Source organism: Pogona vitticeps, chromosome 1 (assembly GCF_051106095.1).
Source record: "Pogona vitticeps strain Pit_001003342236 chromosome 1, PviZW2.1, whole genome shotgun sequence".
Lineage (NCBI taxonomy): Eukaryota > Metazoa > Chordata > Lepidosauria > Squamata > Agamidae > Pogona > Pogona vitticeps.
Window position 1 is genome coordinate 7855561 of NC_135783.1, and position 16706 is coordinate 7872266.

The window sequence follows — 16706 nt, forward strand, 5'->3', positions numbered from 1 at the left end:
ACCCCTCTTTGGGGTCTCAAAACCCATTCAGCCTACTTCAGAGTGCATTCAGAGAGAGGAAGCAGGTTCTCTACACCAGCAGTCAAGTGCTACTCTAACACCTGCCTTTCAAACTGAAATTGCAACAGCTGGATTTTCAGCACCATAACCTCAGGCAAGTAAAACTGACAACTCTTATCTCAAATTAACATTACCAGATCCAATCTCCCACATAATAAACCACTATTTTTACTCCAGTCTAATAATACTAGAAATACTGCAATTCTACAATGTAATAAAAGAAATCACTAGCAATTATTGTTTTTTGTTTTCACAAGCTCTCACATGCTGGTAAGAAATTTTTACTTCTTCCAAGCCACCTCATTCCTTACAATAATTTCTGATAAGCCAACTGATTACAAGTGGTGGATGGTAGGGTGATATCCAATAACACCCATCAATAAGTATGGGCTGCTTATATGAAAGGATGGAAACTAGTGGAGAAATTAAACTCACTGGGTGACTTTTGAGTGACCAGTCACGATCTCTCAGCCTAACTGGTCTTGTAAACTACTTGCCAGGAACACACATAGGAGGCTATTGTAGGTTTTTTTGGGCCATTTGGCCATTTTCTGGAGGTTTTTCTTCCTAATGTTTTGCCAGTCTCTGTGGCTGGCATCTTCAGAGGACAGGAGTTAGAAACCACCTACAACAACCATCGTATCCCAGCTGTGAAAGCATTCAAGAATACATAGGAGGTTATTGTTGCACTCCTGCCCAGTTTCTGGGTTTCTATTAGATTATCTGGTTGGCCAGCTGGTCCAATTATTGGACCAGCTAGGCCTTTGGTCTGACTGTTGCAGGACTTTTCTTATGTCCTTATAAGATTGTGATAATGATCCAAAGTATCCCACTACACTAGCTCTCGGGGAGTAAAATTAAAAACAAATACCATGTTTCCCCGAAAATAAGACAGGGTTTTAAACCAATTTTTGTTCCAAAAAAACATATTAGGGCTTATTTTCAGGGGATGTTTTATTTTTTAACGGACAACAATGTACATTTATTCAAATACAGTCATGTCATCTTCTGGTTTCTGCAAAAGGGTGAAGGGCAGGGGTTCACTTAACTGGGGCTTATTTTTGGAGTAGGGCTTATATTAGGAGCATCCTGAAAAATCATACTAGGTCTTATTTTCGGGGAAACAGGGTACTTAGGTTTGGAACAATTCTAGGTTTAGGCATCCTAAGTTTAGAACAATCATCCCTTTGGAGAGTAGGATGGAAAAGTGAGGGAGGGAGGGAGAGAAGTGGAATCCTGTGAGGATAAATAGAAGCCCGTCCAGAGAAGGAATCCGCGCCTGATTCTGCGTGTGGCGAAAGGGAAACAAATTGGCAGTTCACCTTTAATCTGCTTTTCTCCTTCAAGGAAAAGAGGAAGGAAGGGTTTGTAGGATTTTCCTAAGCCCGCCTAGCGGTCCGGGCGGTCAAGATTCGTGACCCTGATGAGCTCAAGCCACCGGGTTCAAGCTAACCCCTCCCCCTCTTCTAGCCTGGCCTACCTTCAAGGGTTGTCGTGAGGAGAACCACCAGCTGTAGAGAGAAAGGAAACACACGCCCACCTTCTCGACCCCCCCCTCCGAGGGGAAAACAACGTAAGCACGACAACTAGCAATACACTAACCAGGAAGGGGGATGTGTGAAGAAGGGTGCCGTCTGTTGACCCGCCTCAGGCAGCACAAACTCTTGGGCTGCCTTTGCCGCCTCTTTCCCCCCCCCGACACAGAAGCCCCACCCCAACCCTAATTCCCTTCCTCTCCACAGACCATGAATTCCCTTATTTTCTCTCCCCCCAGCGCCCCGCGCCGCCGTTTATTTCTCCTCAGCTCTACCCGCCGCCGCCGCCGCCGGCCAAGCGCCCGCCGTCCGGCCCTCACGCTCGCGCCCCTCAGCCCAGCCGCCAACGGTCGCTTCTGTGCCTCGAGCGCGGCCCTCCTTTTCCCCCTGACGTCATTTAAAGCGGCCGACCAATCCGGGAAGGCGGGGGAGTCCAACCCCCCCCATCCCGAGGAGCCCGCGAGAATGCTATTTGAAGCCTTGGAAGCACGAGACGAGGAGGCGGGAAGAAAAAGCGGACCGAGGAGCACGACGCTCAAGGAAGGTGGGTGGGGTCAACTTGGGAGAGAGACAGCGGCACCCGCCCAATCAGCGGCCGCGGTTCCCTCCCACACGCTACACACACATTCGCTCTCCCACAGCGCGTCTTTCTTTTCCTCCCAACCTAACTCTGCAGGAGAAAGAGTATTAAAAAAAAGAGGCGGGAGGGGCAAGGAAAACAACCATCTCGCGCTCAGAGGAGAGTGGGAGGAGGAGGGGGGGTGGGAGCGGAAAGAGTGACACCGCGGCCGGCCAATGGAAATCAGCGAGCCTTTTTTTTTTAAATGCGCCTAGGTCCAGTTCGCGTATGGCTTCCTTTCCTCCCCCTTTTGCTTCCGTCACGGGCTGGGAGCCAATCGCCGAGCAGGGCGGGTTTGGGGCGGAGGCTTTCTCTCCCCCCCCACCCCTCCCGCCCGCTCCGAGGCGCCATGGGCTGAAAACTAAACCGAGATGGAATCTCCCAGTCTGAACCGGTTTGAGCCGGTTCCGAGTCTGTGGCACTAGAGGAGGAGGAGGAGGCGCGAGAGGGGGGGGCGGCGGCGAAAGAGCGGAAGGAGAAACGCCAGCCGCGAAAAAAGAGCGAGAGCCAGGGTGGGGGGGCTACGAAAGAGAGAGAGAGTGTGTCTGTGGGGGTGTGTGTATGTGTGTGTGAGGAGAAGGGGGGGGAAGAGAGAGAAACGCCGCCGCCGCCTTTGCCGCCTCAGCAGCACCCGGTGCCTTGGCCGCCTCGACCGCGTGGGGAGGGGCTGCGGGAAGGCGGCCCACCGACCGATGGAGCGCGCGCGTGTTTCCGTCTGAGGGGGGAGTGTGTGTATGTGCGCGCGTGTGTGAAAGGGGGAACGGGAACGGGGTTCATTAAGCGCAGGAGTGGATTGGCAGGAGGAGGAAGGAGAGAGAGAGAAAGGAGGGGGGATTGTGAAGCCGTAACGTGTGTATTTATTTGGATATAAAGGGGGGGATGGAGGCCCATTGAGGTTGGAGTGTGTTGTGCGTTTCTGTGAGGAAAAGGGGGGGCTCAGTTTGCCCCAAGGGACTGACTCGTGTGTGTAAAAAGTGCTCGGAGTTGGCGGTTTGTAATTGTTGGGGTGTGTCTTTTCTGTGGGGAAACACCCCCCCGGTATACTTTTTTTGGGGTGTGTGTGGTGTGTTTATACCCCCTTGAGATCTCAAGTCTGTTTAAAATAAGGGGTGTGTGTGTGCGCGCGCGCACATAGGGTTCTTTGGTGTCCCCCCCCCTTCCCTCCATAGCACCTCCTTGAGGTGAGGGTTTGCATTCCTAGGTGAGGGTCTCCCTCTGGGTTTTTTAGATAAAAATATAGAGAGACATCCCAGTATTTGGTGGAAGGTTGTTGTGGTTGCTGCTTTTGTAAAAAAAAAAAGGGGGGGGGTTGTCGGTGTGTCTGCAGGAGCATCCCAGTCTAACTGGATCTTGAAGGAAAGGGCGGGAGAGAGAGAAGTGGGGAGGGGGGTGTCTTTTCTGTGGGTTGTCTTTGAGTGGTTGCCCTCCTGCCTGACTCGATTCGAATCACACACCCCTTTTTCTTGGCGTGCTTCTTTTTTGGGGGGGCAGGGTGGGAGGGGGAAAAGAGGGGGGCCCGAGGCTGGATGCGTGGAAGAAAAAAGGAGGCCTGTTTGAATGAGTGGCCAAGCCCTGAGCTCTTTGCTGTGGGTGTGTTTGCAAGTTGCCCGAGTTTGAGAGGCAGAAAGTGACTTCGAGGCATTTCACTCTCTCATTCTCTTCCCCCCCCTTTTTAAATTAATTTTAAAACTCCCTCCATTTCTTTATCTCTCTTTTTTTTTTGGAAGAGGGGGGGACACCTCGCTTGTTTTCCCTCCCCCTGGTGGCAGGAAGGGTCCGCGTGTCTTGTGGGGGAGGGGGGAAAAGGGAGCCGAGCCACCGGGGGCGGGTGGGCTTGGATGAAACCAGACTTTCGGGCCGCGTGTGAACTTGGAAAGGCACCCCTCTTTTGTTTCGGTGCGTGTTGTCGCGGGGGGGGGGAGGAAGGCGGGAGTGGAGAAGGAAGGGAAGGGTGGAACACAGGTCTTGCCACGAACCCACCCACTCCTCGTGTGCTGCTTGGATTACCTCTACCCCGCCACCTCGTTTTTTTATTTTTCCCCCCTCCTCTTTTTTTTTATTTTTTTGGCATTGTTGCTCTCCGCTCCCTCGCTAGAAGACGTAGCTGTGATACTCAATTAGGTAAGTGAGTGTTTTCAATTAAGGGAAACATGTGCATGGGGCTGGGCGGGGAGGGGAAGATAGGCTGGGCAAGAAAGTTGGGAGTAGGTGGGCAAACAACCTGGAGAGAAGGGAGAGAGCGTGTGGTTTTTTTCTGGGTGGGGGGGAGGAGGAAAGAAGAGAAGTCTTCCTAGGAGAGAAATATATTTAGCCCAGGGAGGATTGCATAGCTCCAGGTTCAGCCTGACGCGTGTTGATGATGCTGCTAAGGCCTACACTGTGTGTGGATGAGCTTCTGCTTTCCCATGGAAGGGAAAGGTGACAGAGAGGAGCGAGGCGGAGGAGGAGGCGAGGGATGTGCGCAGAGGACAAAGTCCGAGAGGCCTTTTCTGCAGCGGGTAGACGCGACACGGATCGGCCCCGGGCGCCTCATGGAGAAGGGACGAGAAAGGGGTGTGTTGGTGCGCGCGCGAAAAGGCCGCGGGACGTGGAGGAGGGAGCGCCGTCAGGATGGGGCCTGGGCCGAGGGGGGGGTGGAAGCCAGCGGTGGTGGGAGGGAGGCAGGCAAGAGGCCTGGCGGGCAGGAACCGGGAGGCAGGAAAGAAGCCCCCCTGGTTCCTCCCGCGAGCTTAGGCCCACGTTCGGGAGCATGGCGGGGAAGGGAGCATGGTGGGGGTGGGGGAGAAGGAGCCCAGAAGCAAGTGCGGGGCGAGGAAATCGGAGCTGGGTGGCCAAAGGTAAGGCGGTGGGTGGCCGGGAGACCGGGGGGGGGGAGGGAAAGGAGCGCCCTGGCGGGAGATTAGAGAGGGCCCTCTGGTAGAGAGGGCGGGAGGGCAGGACCCGGTCGGCGAAGGGAAAAGGAAGGAGCCGGATCTCCAAATTATGAAGAGTGGAAGTTTCCAGAAATATTTTGGTGTGTTTGTGTGTGTGCGTGCGTGCAGCAGCAGCAGTATTGAAACGTCCGCCTGGATCACGTGGGGGCCCCTGTATAGAAAGCAGGGATAGCACGAAGGGAGGGAGGGGTTGCAGTGGCCCAGCTGCTTTTTTCCCCCCTGCTGGCGGGGAGGAAACGCAGCGAGATCCCTTTCCAAGCCTCGTCCGCCCAGGAGGGGTGGGGTGGGTGGACCGGTGGCTGCTTTCAATGTTGCGGGGGGGGGGCTCCGTGATAAGCAAAGCCCCCGCCGAGCGGTGGGGCCGAGTTGTGTGTCGGTTGTAGCGCGAATGTGGCATGTTCCGCAGGCTGCTGTGGCGAAGGGCGGCAGCCGCCGAGGCCTTTCCTCGGGTGGGTGGATGGGTGGGTAGCTCTCTCCTTTGGAGGCGCCCCGTGTGCGCGCGTGTCTCGCCTCTGCTTACGTGAGGTGCCCGGGTTTTCAGCGCGGCTCCTTCAATTCGTTCACAGTTTTCCTTCCTCGGAAGTGTATGCCTTGTTCCGAGGAAACATGAACGAAACCTTTAGAGGTGCTGGAAGAGGAAGGGCAGACTGCAGTCCTCTTAAGTTCCGTCTTCTGCAGTCTCCCTTGGGTTTCTGGTCGCGTGGTGCTAGGAGCAGATTTCCTGAACATTTCGTGCACAAACTACCTGGTGTAGTGAATACATAGAACTCTACGGAACTTCTTGGTAACATTGGCCTGGATGCTGTTTGTAACAGTGAAGTTGGCAGTGGAGTGGAGAAATCGAAAGCGCAAAAGGATGCCCTCAGCAGCTCTCATTACACCAGTGTTACACATTTCATGACATGTGGAAATCTCAGTTAGTTTATTGGTTACATGCCTTTTAGGGGGTTGTCTGTTTCCTTTTCAGATAGTCAGGATATGTGTCTGTGTAATCTCTGTCCAGAGTATGTGAGACTGCTTTGGAGTCTTCTGTGTTCTTTCCAATTTCTTTTTTTCCAGTTTTTCATAGTGCCATTGGACCATGGCTCAGTGGCCATGCTGGCTGGGTGCCATGGAAGTTGTAGTTCAACACGTTTGAAAGACACTTTCTCCTGCCATCTGCAGTGTTCCAGTGTTTGTAGATTTGCTAGTGTATCTAAGAAAGTTTATTGGTACTAAACTTGGGTATAACAATGTTGTATAGAAGCTTTATCCATATGTGCCTTTTTTGCTTTTGTTCTTTAGATTAGAAGCAGATAGGTCACTGTGAAGAGGTCATGAGTAGTCAGTGAGGTTTCATGAATAGTAAATCACAGCCAAATGCAGAAAAATACACATTTAAGAGTATTGTAGTTATGCCTGTTAGAGAAGGCAACGTTTCCTTGAAGGCTAAGTGTGAGTGAAAATTTCTACTGATCAGCCTGAAATATAGATGAAAGAGATGTACAGACACTTGGGAAAGGGGCAATTGCAGTAGCTTGGGAAAGACTAAACTACAGTACATGTGCTGCATCTAACCTAATTAATGCTGTATTTCACTTTTGGGATTTATGGGTGTATTCTTCCAGAAATTTAAAATGTTTCTGATTGTGGTACATGTGGCTACAGTCCAAACCTAACTGTAGATTACTAAAGTCAATGGAATCTCTTCCAGTGACTGAACAGAATATTGCAGCCTTCAGCATTAAAAGAATAAATATGGTCAATTATCTTTTTTGTACAAATTAATGCTGCTCCGATATAAATACTGTACTATCACCAAAACTCAACGGTATCATTCTAGTCAGGATGTAATCCACTGAGACAGATTGAGTTTGCAATCACATGTATATTGTTCATTGAACCTAGTGGAGCTTACTTCATAATAGAAGTGAGACTGTGCTGTTCAATTGTGGGAAAAATTTGGCTTTTTATGCAAGAATGTGTTAAACATAGTAACCAAACTAGACTGATGTTATTGCTTCAAATTTTGATCAGATTTTTGTGAGTGCTATTTCTTTTGATGAGTGCAGATTAAAAATGCAGAGTATTGTAAACAATTTGCAGTAACATGGAAGAAGACATTAAATGGAAGGCTTGGCAAAAAAAAACTTGTTGAAGGGAAATTTGTGGTATTAGAATGCTGCTGCACTTAGTGATCTTGTAGGTAAAGGTAAAGGTTCCCCTTGACAATTTTTGTCCAGTCGTGTTCGACTCTAGGGGGCGGTGCTCATCCCCGTTTCCAAGCCATAGAGCCAGCGTTTGTCCGAAGACAATCTTCCATGGTCACATGGCCAGTGCGACTTGGACACGGAACGCCGTTACCTTCCCACCGAAGTGATCCCTATTAATCTACTTGCATTTACATGCTTTCGAACCGCTAGGTTGGCGGGAGCTGGGACAAGCGACGGGAGCTCACTCCGCCGCGTGGATTCGATCTTACGACTGCTTGGTCTTCTGACCCTGCAGCACAGGCTTCTGCGGTTTAGCTTGCAGCCCCACCACGTCCCTTGTAAAATTACTTACAATTCAGATCAGAAGCAGATAGGTCACTGTGAAGAGGTCACGAGTAGGCAGTGAGGTTTAATACATACTAAATCACAGCCATATGAAGAAGAGTTATAATTGGTTATAATTTTACAAGATATCCTTAGGTATAAGGATATATAAGTATACAGTAGTTGTAAGGATTAGAGTTCTACAAGATACTCTCCAAGATTATTTTATGGATTTTTTCTGGTTACATACAGATAACAGAATGTTACTCTCACAATGTAGCTGACTTGATGCTGAACACTTTCATTATTACCCTGTTTTCCCGAAAATAAGACCTAGCCAGAAAATAAGACCTAGTTAAGTGAAACCCCGCCCTCCACCATTGTGCAGCAACCAGAAGATGACATGACTATAAAATAAAACATCCCCTGAAAATAAGCCCTAATGCGTTTTCTGGAGCAAAAATTAATATAAGACCCTGTCTTGTTTTTGGGGAAACACGGTATTTCTGCATCACAGTTAACAATATATAAAAAGGTAGATATTAACACAAACATTTTAGTTTGCCAAGTTGATAAGTGAGAATATTATTTTTCTCTTCCCTTTATTTTAGCCTCTCTAGATACTTTTGGGTTTAACTTTATTCTTCTGATTAGTTAGCAATAATACTTGGTGCCATGTTAGATCAGATTACCACTGTTGCAAATTGTATATATATCTTTGCAACTAGTGGAGTGCTTGTACTGTAAGCATATGCTGTGGCTGTTTAATTTCTGTATTTAGTATTGGCAGCCTTACTTGAGAAAGAATTGAAGTTTACCAAGCAAAAGCATATTTGTGTGGAATGTTTTGCAATTTGACGGCTGTTTGCAGTATACAGTGGTGCCTCGCTTAACAATTTTAATTGATTCAAAAAATTCATCGCTATGGGAAAACATAGCTAAGTGAAACGCGTTTTCCCATAGAGATGCATTGAAAATTGGATAAGCCGTTCCAATGGGAACGGATTGCCGTCCTTGAGCGAAAATCGCCATAGGAAACATCGCTAAGCGAAACGCGGTTCCCCCATTAGAATGCATTGAAACCTTTTCAATGCATTTCAATGGGAGAGAGAAAAATCACCATAAATTAAGAGTCAGAACAAAGCCAAATTTGGTTAACACAGGGTTTATTAATTGCACTAACGATTTCAAGCACTCTAAACCCTTTTTAAACAATTTAACACCTTTTAAAAATAGTGAAAACGGAGCTGTCAAAAACATCGCTAAGTGAAACAGGGGGACCTAAACTGTCATCGCTAAGCGAAGCAAGGTCCCGAACATCGCTATGCGAAATTCCCGCATTGGAAACATCGCTAAACGGAGCGCAAGATCGCTCCTAAAACCTCATCGCTAAGCGAATACATCATTAAACGAGGCAATCGCTAAGCGAGGCACCACTGTATCTAAATTACAGTGGTGCCTCGCAAGACGATTGCCTCGCGGGATGGAAAACCCGCAAGACGATTGTTTTTGTGATCACTATGGTGCCTTGCAAGACGGTTTCTTCTATGGCCATGCTTCGCAAGACGGTCCCCCCCCCCCCCCCCGAGACAGATGCCTCCCAAGACGAATAAATTCTGTTCGTTATTTTCTTTTTTCCGTTTGATTTTTTCGCAAGACAGTGATTCTTGCGGGGCACCACTGTATTTTTCTAGAGGTAAAATATGAAAGAAATGTCTAGCCAGTTGGGGAGTATTTTTAGTTTGTAATGTTTTATATTTAAATTAATTTTTTAACGTGATGTTTTTCATTAAAATTTCAGTAATCTATGCCAGCAATTATGACAATGTTAGCAGACCATGCAGCACGACAGCTGCTGGATTTCAACCAGAAATTGGATATAAATTTATTGGATAATGTGGTGAACTGCCTATATCATGGAGAAGGAGCCCAGGTAGAGTATACATATTTTATTTATTTATTTTATTAGAGTTCTATCCCGCCCTTTTAGACAGAGTCTACTCAGGGCAGGTTCCATTAAACATAAACAGTTAAGACAATTCAGAACAATGTTAGTAATGTTCAAGATGGGAAAAATAGAAAATTATAGTAAGAATAGTCAAGTATTGACAGGAGGGAAGGCCTGCTTGAAGAGCCAAGTTTTTAATTGGTTCTTAAAAACATATGGGGAACAAACTTGTAATTTGATTATATAACCCTTTTTATAGAGGAAGAAGCAACTTGTTCTGTTAAAACTATTTCTTTCATGCTGGTTAGACCTGATTTGCAATCAGTAACTAAATAAAGAAATATTTTAAGCAGGAATATAGCAGTTACACTGCAAAATAATTGAGTAGTTTTGGTGTGTTGGAGCAGAATAATGAAACATAACATAACTCAGCTAAATTTTTCTTTTGCTATCAGACAGAGTACTTTAGAATATTGCTTTACACATTTTTGTTCCATTTTTGCACTGATTTCTTTGCAGTGCTTTCTCTGTAAGGTAGATAGATATTTAGCCCTTTACTTCCATAGTGCATCTGCTTCCAACTCTGAGAATATATTATTTGTAATTCCAGTGATGTAGCCCCTTTACAAAGTCGTGAACAGTTCCACCTTTTGTAAGCATGAGTGTTTTGATGCTCAGTGTTCTTTGCCTGAATTAATGTCTCCATTCTGATTCCAGTGGCCATAAGTCCATACAGTATGATCTTATTCTGCCACAACCAAGTCTGCAGATACTCGCACACTGGTATCTGCCTGAGGTATCCTTAGTTTTGTATTGCTTCTAGAGATGGGCATGGACCTCAGTTCAGTGGTTCGGCTGTGCATTCCCAATTCTCCAATCAATGACCCACTTACCAGTCAGAGTGCACACCTCTCCTCCTGTTCAATCAGTCCGTACCAGGAGCATGGGTTTGCCTGTCCTTCCTCCTTTTTGGGTGGGCCATTAGCCAAGGCGGCGGGGCAGGGAAGCCTGTGCTGGAGACTGGTAGAACTGCTGAAGAGGACCACACTCCAGTTGGTGAGTGGGGCACCAGGAGGGATCCTACCACATTGATGGTGCGGTTATACCAACCTGCATGAACCTACAAGCCAAGGAGACATTGTTAGCTTTTCTACATTACTTTGGTTTGCAGCTTGAGTTTTTAGAATAGTGGGGCAAGGAAATATTATTTTGTGAACCAAAGAGTTTAGATGGACTAGGATTATTCTGTACAGTTAATTGGTTATCTTACTTTCTAAAATAATGTGCCTGTTGGGTATGTTCAACTCCTGAACCTTTGGTTTCTTGATAAATACAGAATAACAAAACAATGTAAAATAAGGATCACGTTTAAGTTAACAGGGACTTAAAGTTTGATGAGTGTGTGGCCATTAATTATATCTCTGAGTGATGAGTGCTACAAAAGCATTTCACTCAATCAGTATTTATCAGAATTCTTCAGGAATTCACCTTGGGGAGCAAGAGGGAGAGCTCAACCACCAGAAATTCAGACTCTATATAGTTCTTTAAAATGATAGAAAGGTATACATTAGGTTAGTGTTCAGAGCACCAAGAATCAACACTAGCCTTCCTCACTTTTTTCCTTTGAGCATTCTCTGCTTGAGATTTTGTACACTGATTCTAGGCATCAGGTCCTCAGGGCAGTACTGGGAAGTACCCTATTCTCCAAACATTCCATACCTTGCATCTAATGGCAGCCTACTACAGTGGGTGTCACACATAGTTGCTGATCAGATTTCATGGATAGCCCATCTCTTTTTCAGTCCACCTTTAGGGTGTTTTTTTCTTTTTTTCAATGGGTCTCTGGATAAAAATTGAACAATGCAAGTGCACTCTGAATAGTTCATATTGTTGACATACATAAGCCGTATAAACCTATCCAAGTTTCTTGCTGCCAAACTTTAGGTGATGCGCGCCTGCATTTATATGGTAGATTGCATAAATAATTTAAAGATAACATTTCCCAAGATTTAGTTCTTATTGAGGTTGAAAAAAACCACTGTGAAGCCTCCTTTTGTATCTTGAAACTTTTGCAAGTAGAATATATAAAATAAACCTGGAATTTTAGAAACACAATGGCTGGTATTAGCAGGCTCCATTGATCTTCCTTGTATCCTAGTTGGGGAATTCATGCTAGATGGATAATTGCATGCATTTCACCCATATACAAAAAGTGCACTTACTGTATTTGTTTCTTCTAATCTAGCAAAGGATGGCACAGGAGGTTTTGACTCATTTAAAGGAACACCCTGATGCATGGACAAGAGTTGATACAATATTGGAGTTCTCCCAGAACATGAACACCAAAGTAAGTACTTTTTAAATTGATTTCTTTCTTTCTTCCACTCAGACTTTGAGGAAGGTATCTGAATTTTTAGATTTAGCATTTGTTTGAACTTTTTTGCCTGTTCTTCAAACTTTTTTAGTCTCACCCTGTATTATCACAGTGTTTGCAAAGGTTGTCAAGTATTATTATTAATTTTTTTTGTAAAATTTTGAGTCACTTGGAATTTGTTTAAAAATTCTGGTTGGAATATGAACAGATTTGAGTATTATAAAATTTTATAACCATGCCATGTCTTTAGATAACGTGTTTGGCTTTCATTTGTCTTAATGAGAGCCATGTGCAGGTTATTGAGGGCCAAATGTGTTCCTCAATTTAAGTTTTTGAAAGACTGGTGTTTTGTACAGTTTAAAGCAGGTTAGGCACCCCAAACAATTTCTTCAGTTCGATTAGCTCTGTACTCACTTGCAGTACAGCTAATCAAGTCAGATCAGCAGGGTAGTGATTGGCTAAAGTGGAGATTTGTCAGCCTTCTGAAGTTATGTTTTTGCTGTAGAACTTCTAGGTGTTTAATTGTAAGTTGTCAAACATGTGAAAGTGGTTGTCATACAGTTGAAACTTGTGCATGGCCACATTCTTCAAACATACACCTTGGAATATCCTGTAAAAAGACAGAATGCAGCCATGTTCCAATGAGTTCCTACAGAATTTGGATGACACTTATGAAAATCTTTATAATTTTTTTTTAAAAAAGAAGGCTTTGTAAATTTTAGGACAAAGTTAAGAACTTCCTCAAAGTACTAAATTTAAATAACCATGTTTGCCTGTTTGCTTGCCTGGTAAACTTTGCTTTTTATACTCACAGACATTACTAATGTTTAAGTTGATTTATCAACAGTATTTTTTAAAACTCAAATTTGTCTTGTGAAAAATGAGATGATTAGAGGAACAGAAAGAAAGCAACAGGTAAAGAATTCTTCAATTTACATAAACTGCAAATGATTGGTGCTAAATTTATGCACTATTACATTTGGCTTTTATGCAATCATTTTTTTTCTTAAAGCTGTTAACACTACCTGATATTAATCATCATGTTCCATTATGTTGATTGCTTGTAATAGGAAGAAAAGGGGTGTCTTCCTGTGCAACTGACACAGCTAGGCTTTGACGGCAGGCCTCCACAAGGTCTACCCTTTTGATTCCCTTTAACTGAATTCTGTTCATCAATTGCTTTTTTCCTTGTTTTGGTTTCTTGGGTGGTGGGAGGGAATGGGTTTGGTACATAGAATAAATGTCCCATAATAATTTCAGCCATAGGGATCATTGTATAAATTTTTTCTTTAATTTCCTGTTTCTGTCCCGTTCTGTGTATCTTGTTTACATATACAGTATTGTAGACCTCAAAAAGTGTAAAAAAGAGATTAGTGCAAATATGTGGAGTGATGTGACTGCATGGAAACTTGGATCCTTTGCATGCCCCGGGTTATTATCTTCCTGAGAATCCCTCTCACAGGTCTAGTAGGCCTTACATTTTTGCTACAGAAATAAATTGCTCTTAATGCTAGAAAGGGAATTGGACACCGATATATCAGTAACCGGGGGGGGGGGGGAGTGGTCATAGAGCCATTTGATTGTTTCTCTTCTGTGCCTAGTTTTGACTCTTTTGTAGGTGTTCCTATATGTACCATGTAGGTGTTCCTATATGTACCATGGGATACAGAACTTAATTCTCTCCCTTTTGTGCTATATGGAGGCGTAGAAGATGCAAGAATAATTTATTCTGTCACTTGTTAAGAGTAAAGTGGTATATCAGTGTTACGTGAGGATGGTGGTAGTAAGTTAAGAAAGGAGTTATAGCTCATGTTTTATATTCAAGGTTCAGGGTGTTGTCAAATTTAACCTTTTAATCTGACTACTAGTACCCATTCTCGCACCCTCTGGAGAGTCAGGAGCACATATTAGAGGTAGACATAACAGATTTTTCAGAAGAGAAGAGAGGTGAAGTTCTATTGTAGTGCCTAGTAATACGGTCCTTTTATACTGGATTAGATGAATTTAGGTGTCATCTAGCTATCCTTGTACATTTATTGAGATTGTTCTTAATCTTTTGATTTATTTAAAAAGTGAGATTGGAATGATGCAAAGACGATACATCTTTGACATTTTGTCAATATGTGTTCACAGGAAACACAAAACAACACTTAGTAATAGTCTTTTTTATATTCCAAATGCCTTTCTGTACCAGTGAGAAAGAAGGAATGCTTACCTGCCCTTCAGTTTCCCTAAGGAGTGGCAGCAGGATGCAGAGGAGGTATTTGTAGTTATGAGCTATCATGACTTACCTTCTTACTCCCATGAGTGCAGATATTTCTCTTGGAAGTCATCAGTTAATCCTGAAATGGCTAAACCTGCCATCCCTTATGCTGGCAGGTATCCTCTGTGGTAATGTAGATGGATGCAAAAACCAGAATAGTTCTGGATGGGTCTGGCATTTGGGCAAGAAGGAGTCTCGCATTGAGTCATGTATCTGTGAATGTACTCAATGTGGGCACTCTGTTGTGCAGGTGTGATACACACACACTGCTCTGATAGCTGCCAAACAGTTGGGAACTTATTCATAGGTACTCCATGAATGCTTCCTCTGTTCACGAGAAGTTCTTGTTCAGTTGAGATTTAGGCCACAATACAAAGAAGTTATGTGCATTTGGGGGGTTGGGGAGAAGAGAACTTACACACTACTAGAGCTTTGCTTGTTGTTTGTTTGGCACCAGTTCCCATTGCTGAGGAGGCAACCTGCTGTTCGCTTTTAAGTGTTGCTGTTTACTTCAGCAGTGAGACTCGCTGAAGAAACAACAAACAAAAAATACAGCTGCAGATGTAGACCTCTCCTACTTGTCACATATAACTAATTAGTGTAGCTAATTCAGATGAATTATCTTACTAGCTTCTACTTCAGGAGGTAGTAGACTAGCCTGAAATGACTGGGTCTTTCTAAATGTGCAGATTTCTGTGAGAAGTCTAAAGAGTATGAAGAATTGTGAGGAAAGTGAAAAATGAGTCTCAGAAACCTGTTGAAATGTAGAATGTAGTTTTGGGACAATCTGTATTGTAGTGAATTTTAAATGAGGCTTACATGATCCCTTTGGCTGAAATTCTAATAACCCTACTTTATATAGACACTAACAATCTCAAGAATGAACTTGTATTCTCAGTCAAATTTTGACCAGTCGTCTTATTACTGAAATATTTGCCTTTCAGGTATTGCCTTCTTTTACTACTACTTTCGGATTGAAGGGAATGCTGCACTTATTTTACCCTTTTTGGTCCTTCTCCTGCTACATTTTTTAAAATTATGTCCTTGATTTGATACAAGTGTCATAGAGTTTGTATTGGGCATTTTCATTTTCAGGAGATAAAAGGAACAAAATGGGTTGAAGAGTGTTTCTCATTTCCTACAATGTATTGTCTTGAACCATGCCATAGCAGGCTTACCTGGAAGGTAAAAATAATCTACAGTATTTATATGGGAATGGTGAACTTTTGGCTGAACACAAAAATTACTCTTGAGACAGTAGATAAAGTTGCTGTAGGGGAGAGGCTATTGTACCATAAAATGAACCTGAGTTATCCTGTTCTTTAAATAACGCACCAGAGAAATGATGGGAATTGCATCATTCAGAACATGTTAGTGGTTGTAATGTTAAGATCTGTCCTTAACACCTAAAATGTCAGGAAGCCCATGCGTGTCTCAAGTTGCTAAACTCATTTATGTAGTGGAACTTACAAGCAGTCATTTAGGCTATGTGTTTTTATGTGGCTGCTGTTTTTGCCCCCTACAGACAATTTATTTGGCTCTCTAAATCTTTTTTTCTTGTTCCCCTTCTGGTGTGGTCCTGATCAAACAGCAGGATTTTAGAATAGCAGATGAGGAAAGTGCATGGGAAAAACTCAGTAAAGGGGTGAATAGCTATTTGTTTAACCGACTTAATCTTAGTTGTTAAGTGTGAATGATGTCAGCTCGAATGAGAATCCTGAAGGCTGTTACTTCTCATTCAGCATATTCACGTATTTTACTTTTCCAATTTCAGTATTACGGCCTGCAGATCTTGGAAAATGTGATAAAAACAAGATGGAAGATTCTGCCAAGAAACCAGTGTGAAGGTAGAGATTTGTTTAGATTTTCCCCCCAGTAAAAGTCTTTCGGACTAGTATGTTGTGACCTTTGATAACTCAGTTCTTTGACAGGAATACTTGGTCTTTCCAGCTACTTAAATTCCTGTTGTATCATGGTTAACATGATGCAAAATGTAATTTTAGACACTTAACCATGACATGTTCCTTTTGTTAAGGAGGGCATCCTTAAAATGAGATGTCTCTCCCATTTGCCTAGATAAACAGGAGCTAAAGACCAGTCTATTTTCTGCTAGCATTTCAAGAAGTTCTTTGCCGTAGAAAAATTATTTCTTATAACAATAATCTCTTTACTAATGTTATTTGTCATGGAGCATGTGTTCTGTGACAAATAATAACTTTGTTTCTGGCACTAGTTCTGGTTTACAATTATTGATCGAGGTTAGATTTTTACTGACACAGTGTAATGTAGTCAGTCTCTGCCCACCCACCCCACCTCAATGCTTCCTTAGCTTGTTTCTAATAGGCAAACCCAGGTCCACACTTAAAGCAGCTGCATTTGGCAAAAGACCTATAATGGTTAGTCTCCCTCTTCTGTGCTTCCCCCCACTCTGCCCTTAATGGTATGAGCAAATATCTTG

General features: G+C 43.9%; 1 protein-coding gene across 7 annotated transcripts in view; it reads left to right on the forward strand.

Moving 5' to 3' along the window:
* Positions 1-2071: 2071 nt before the first annotated feature.
* Positions 2072-16706, forward strand: part of XPO1 (exportin 1) — a 45514-nt gene continuing 30879 nt past the window's right edge. Inside the window, exons 1-5 of one of the 7 annotated variants that reach the window (XM_078382078.1) lie at positions 2541-4335; positions 9465-9596; positions 11857-11958; positions 13056-13119; positions 16023-16095. Coding sequence is in view for 5 of the 7 variants with exons in the window: in XM_020815054.3 (XP_020670713.2) it covers positions 9471-9596; positions 11857-11958; positions 16023-16095 (301 nt within the window). In the remaining 2 variants the exon portion in view is untranslated. Of the gene's footprint in view, positions 2140-2538; positions 4336-4393; positions 4768-5005; positions 5052-6196; positions 6582-9464; positions 9597-11856; positions 11959-12837; positions 12901-13055; positions 13120-16022; positions 16096-16706 lie in introns of those variants that run through there. The other 6 variants (XM_020815054.3, XM_020815052.3, XM_020815053.3 and 3 more) reach the window with 6 other exon arrangements.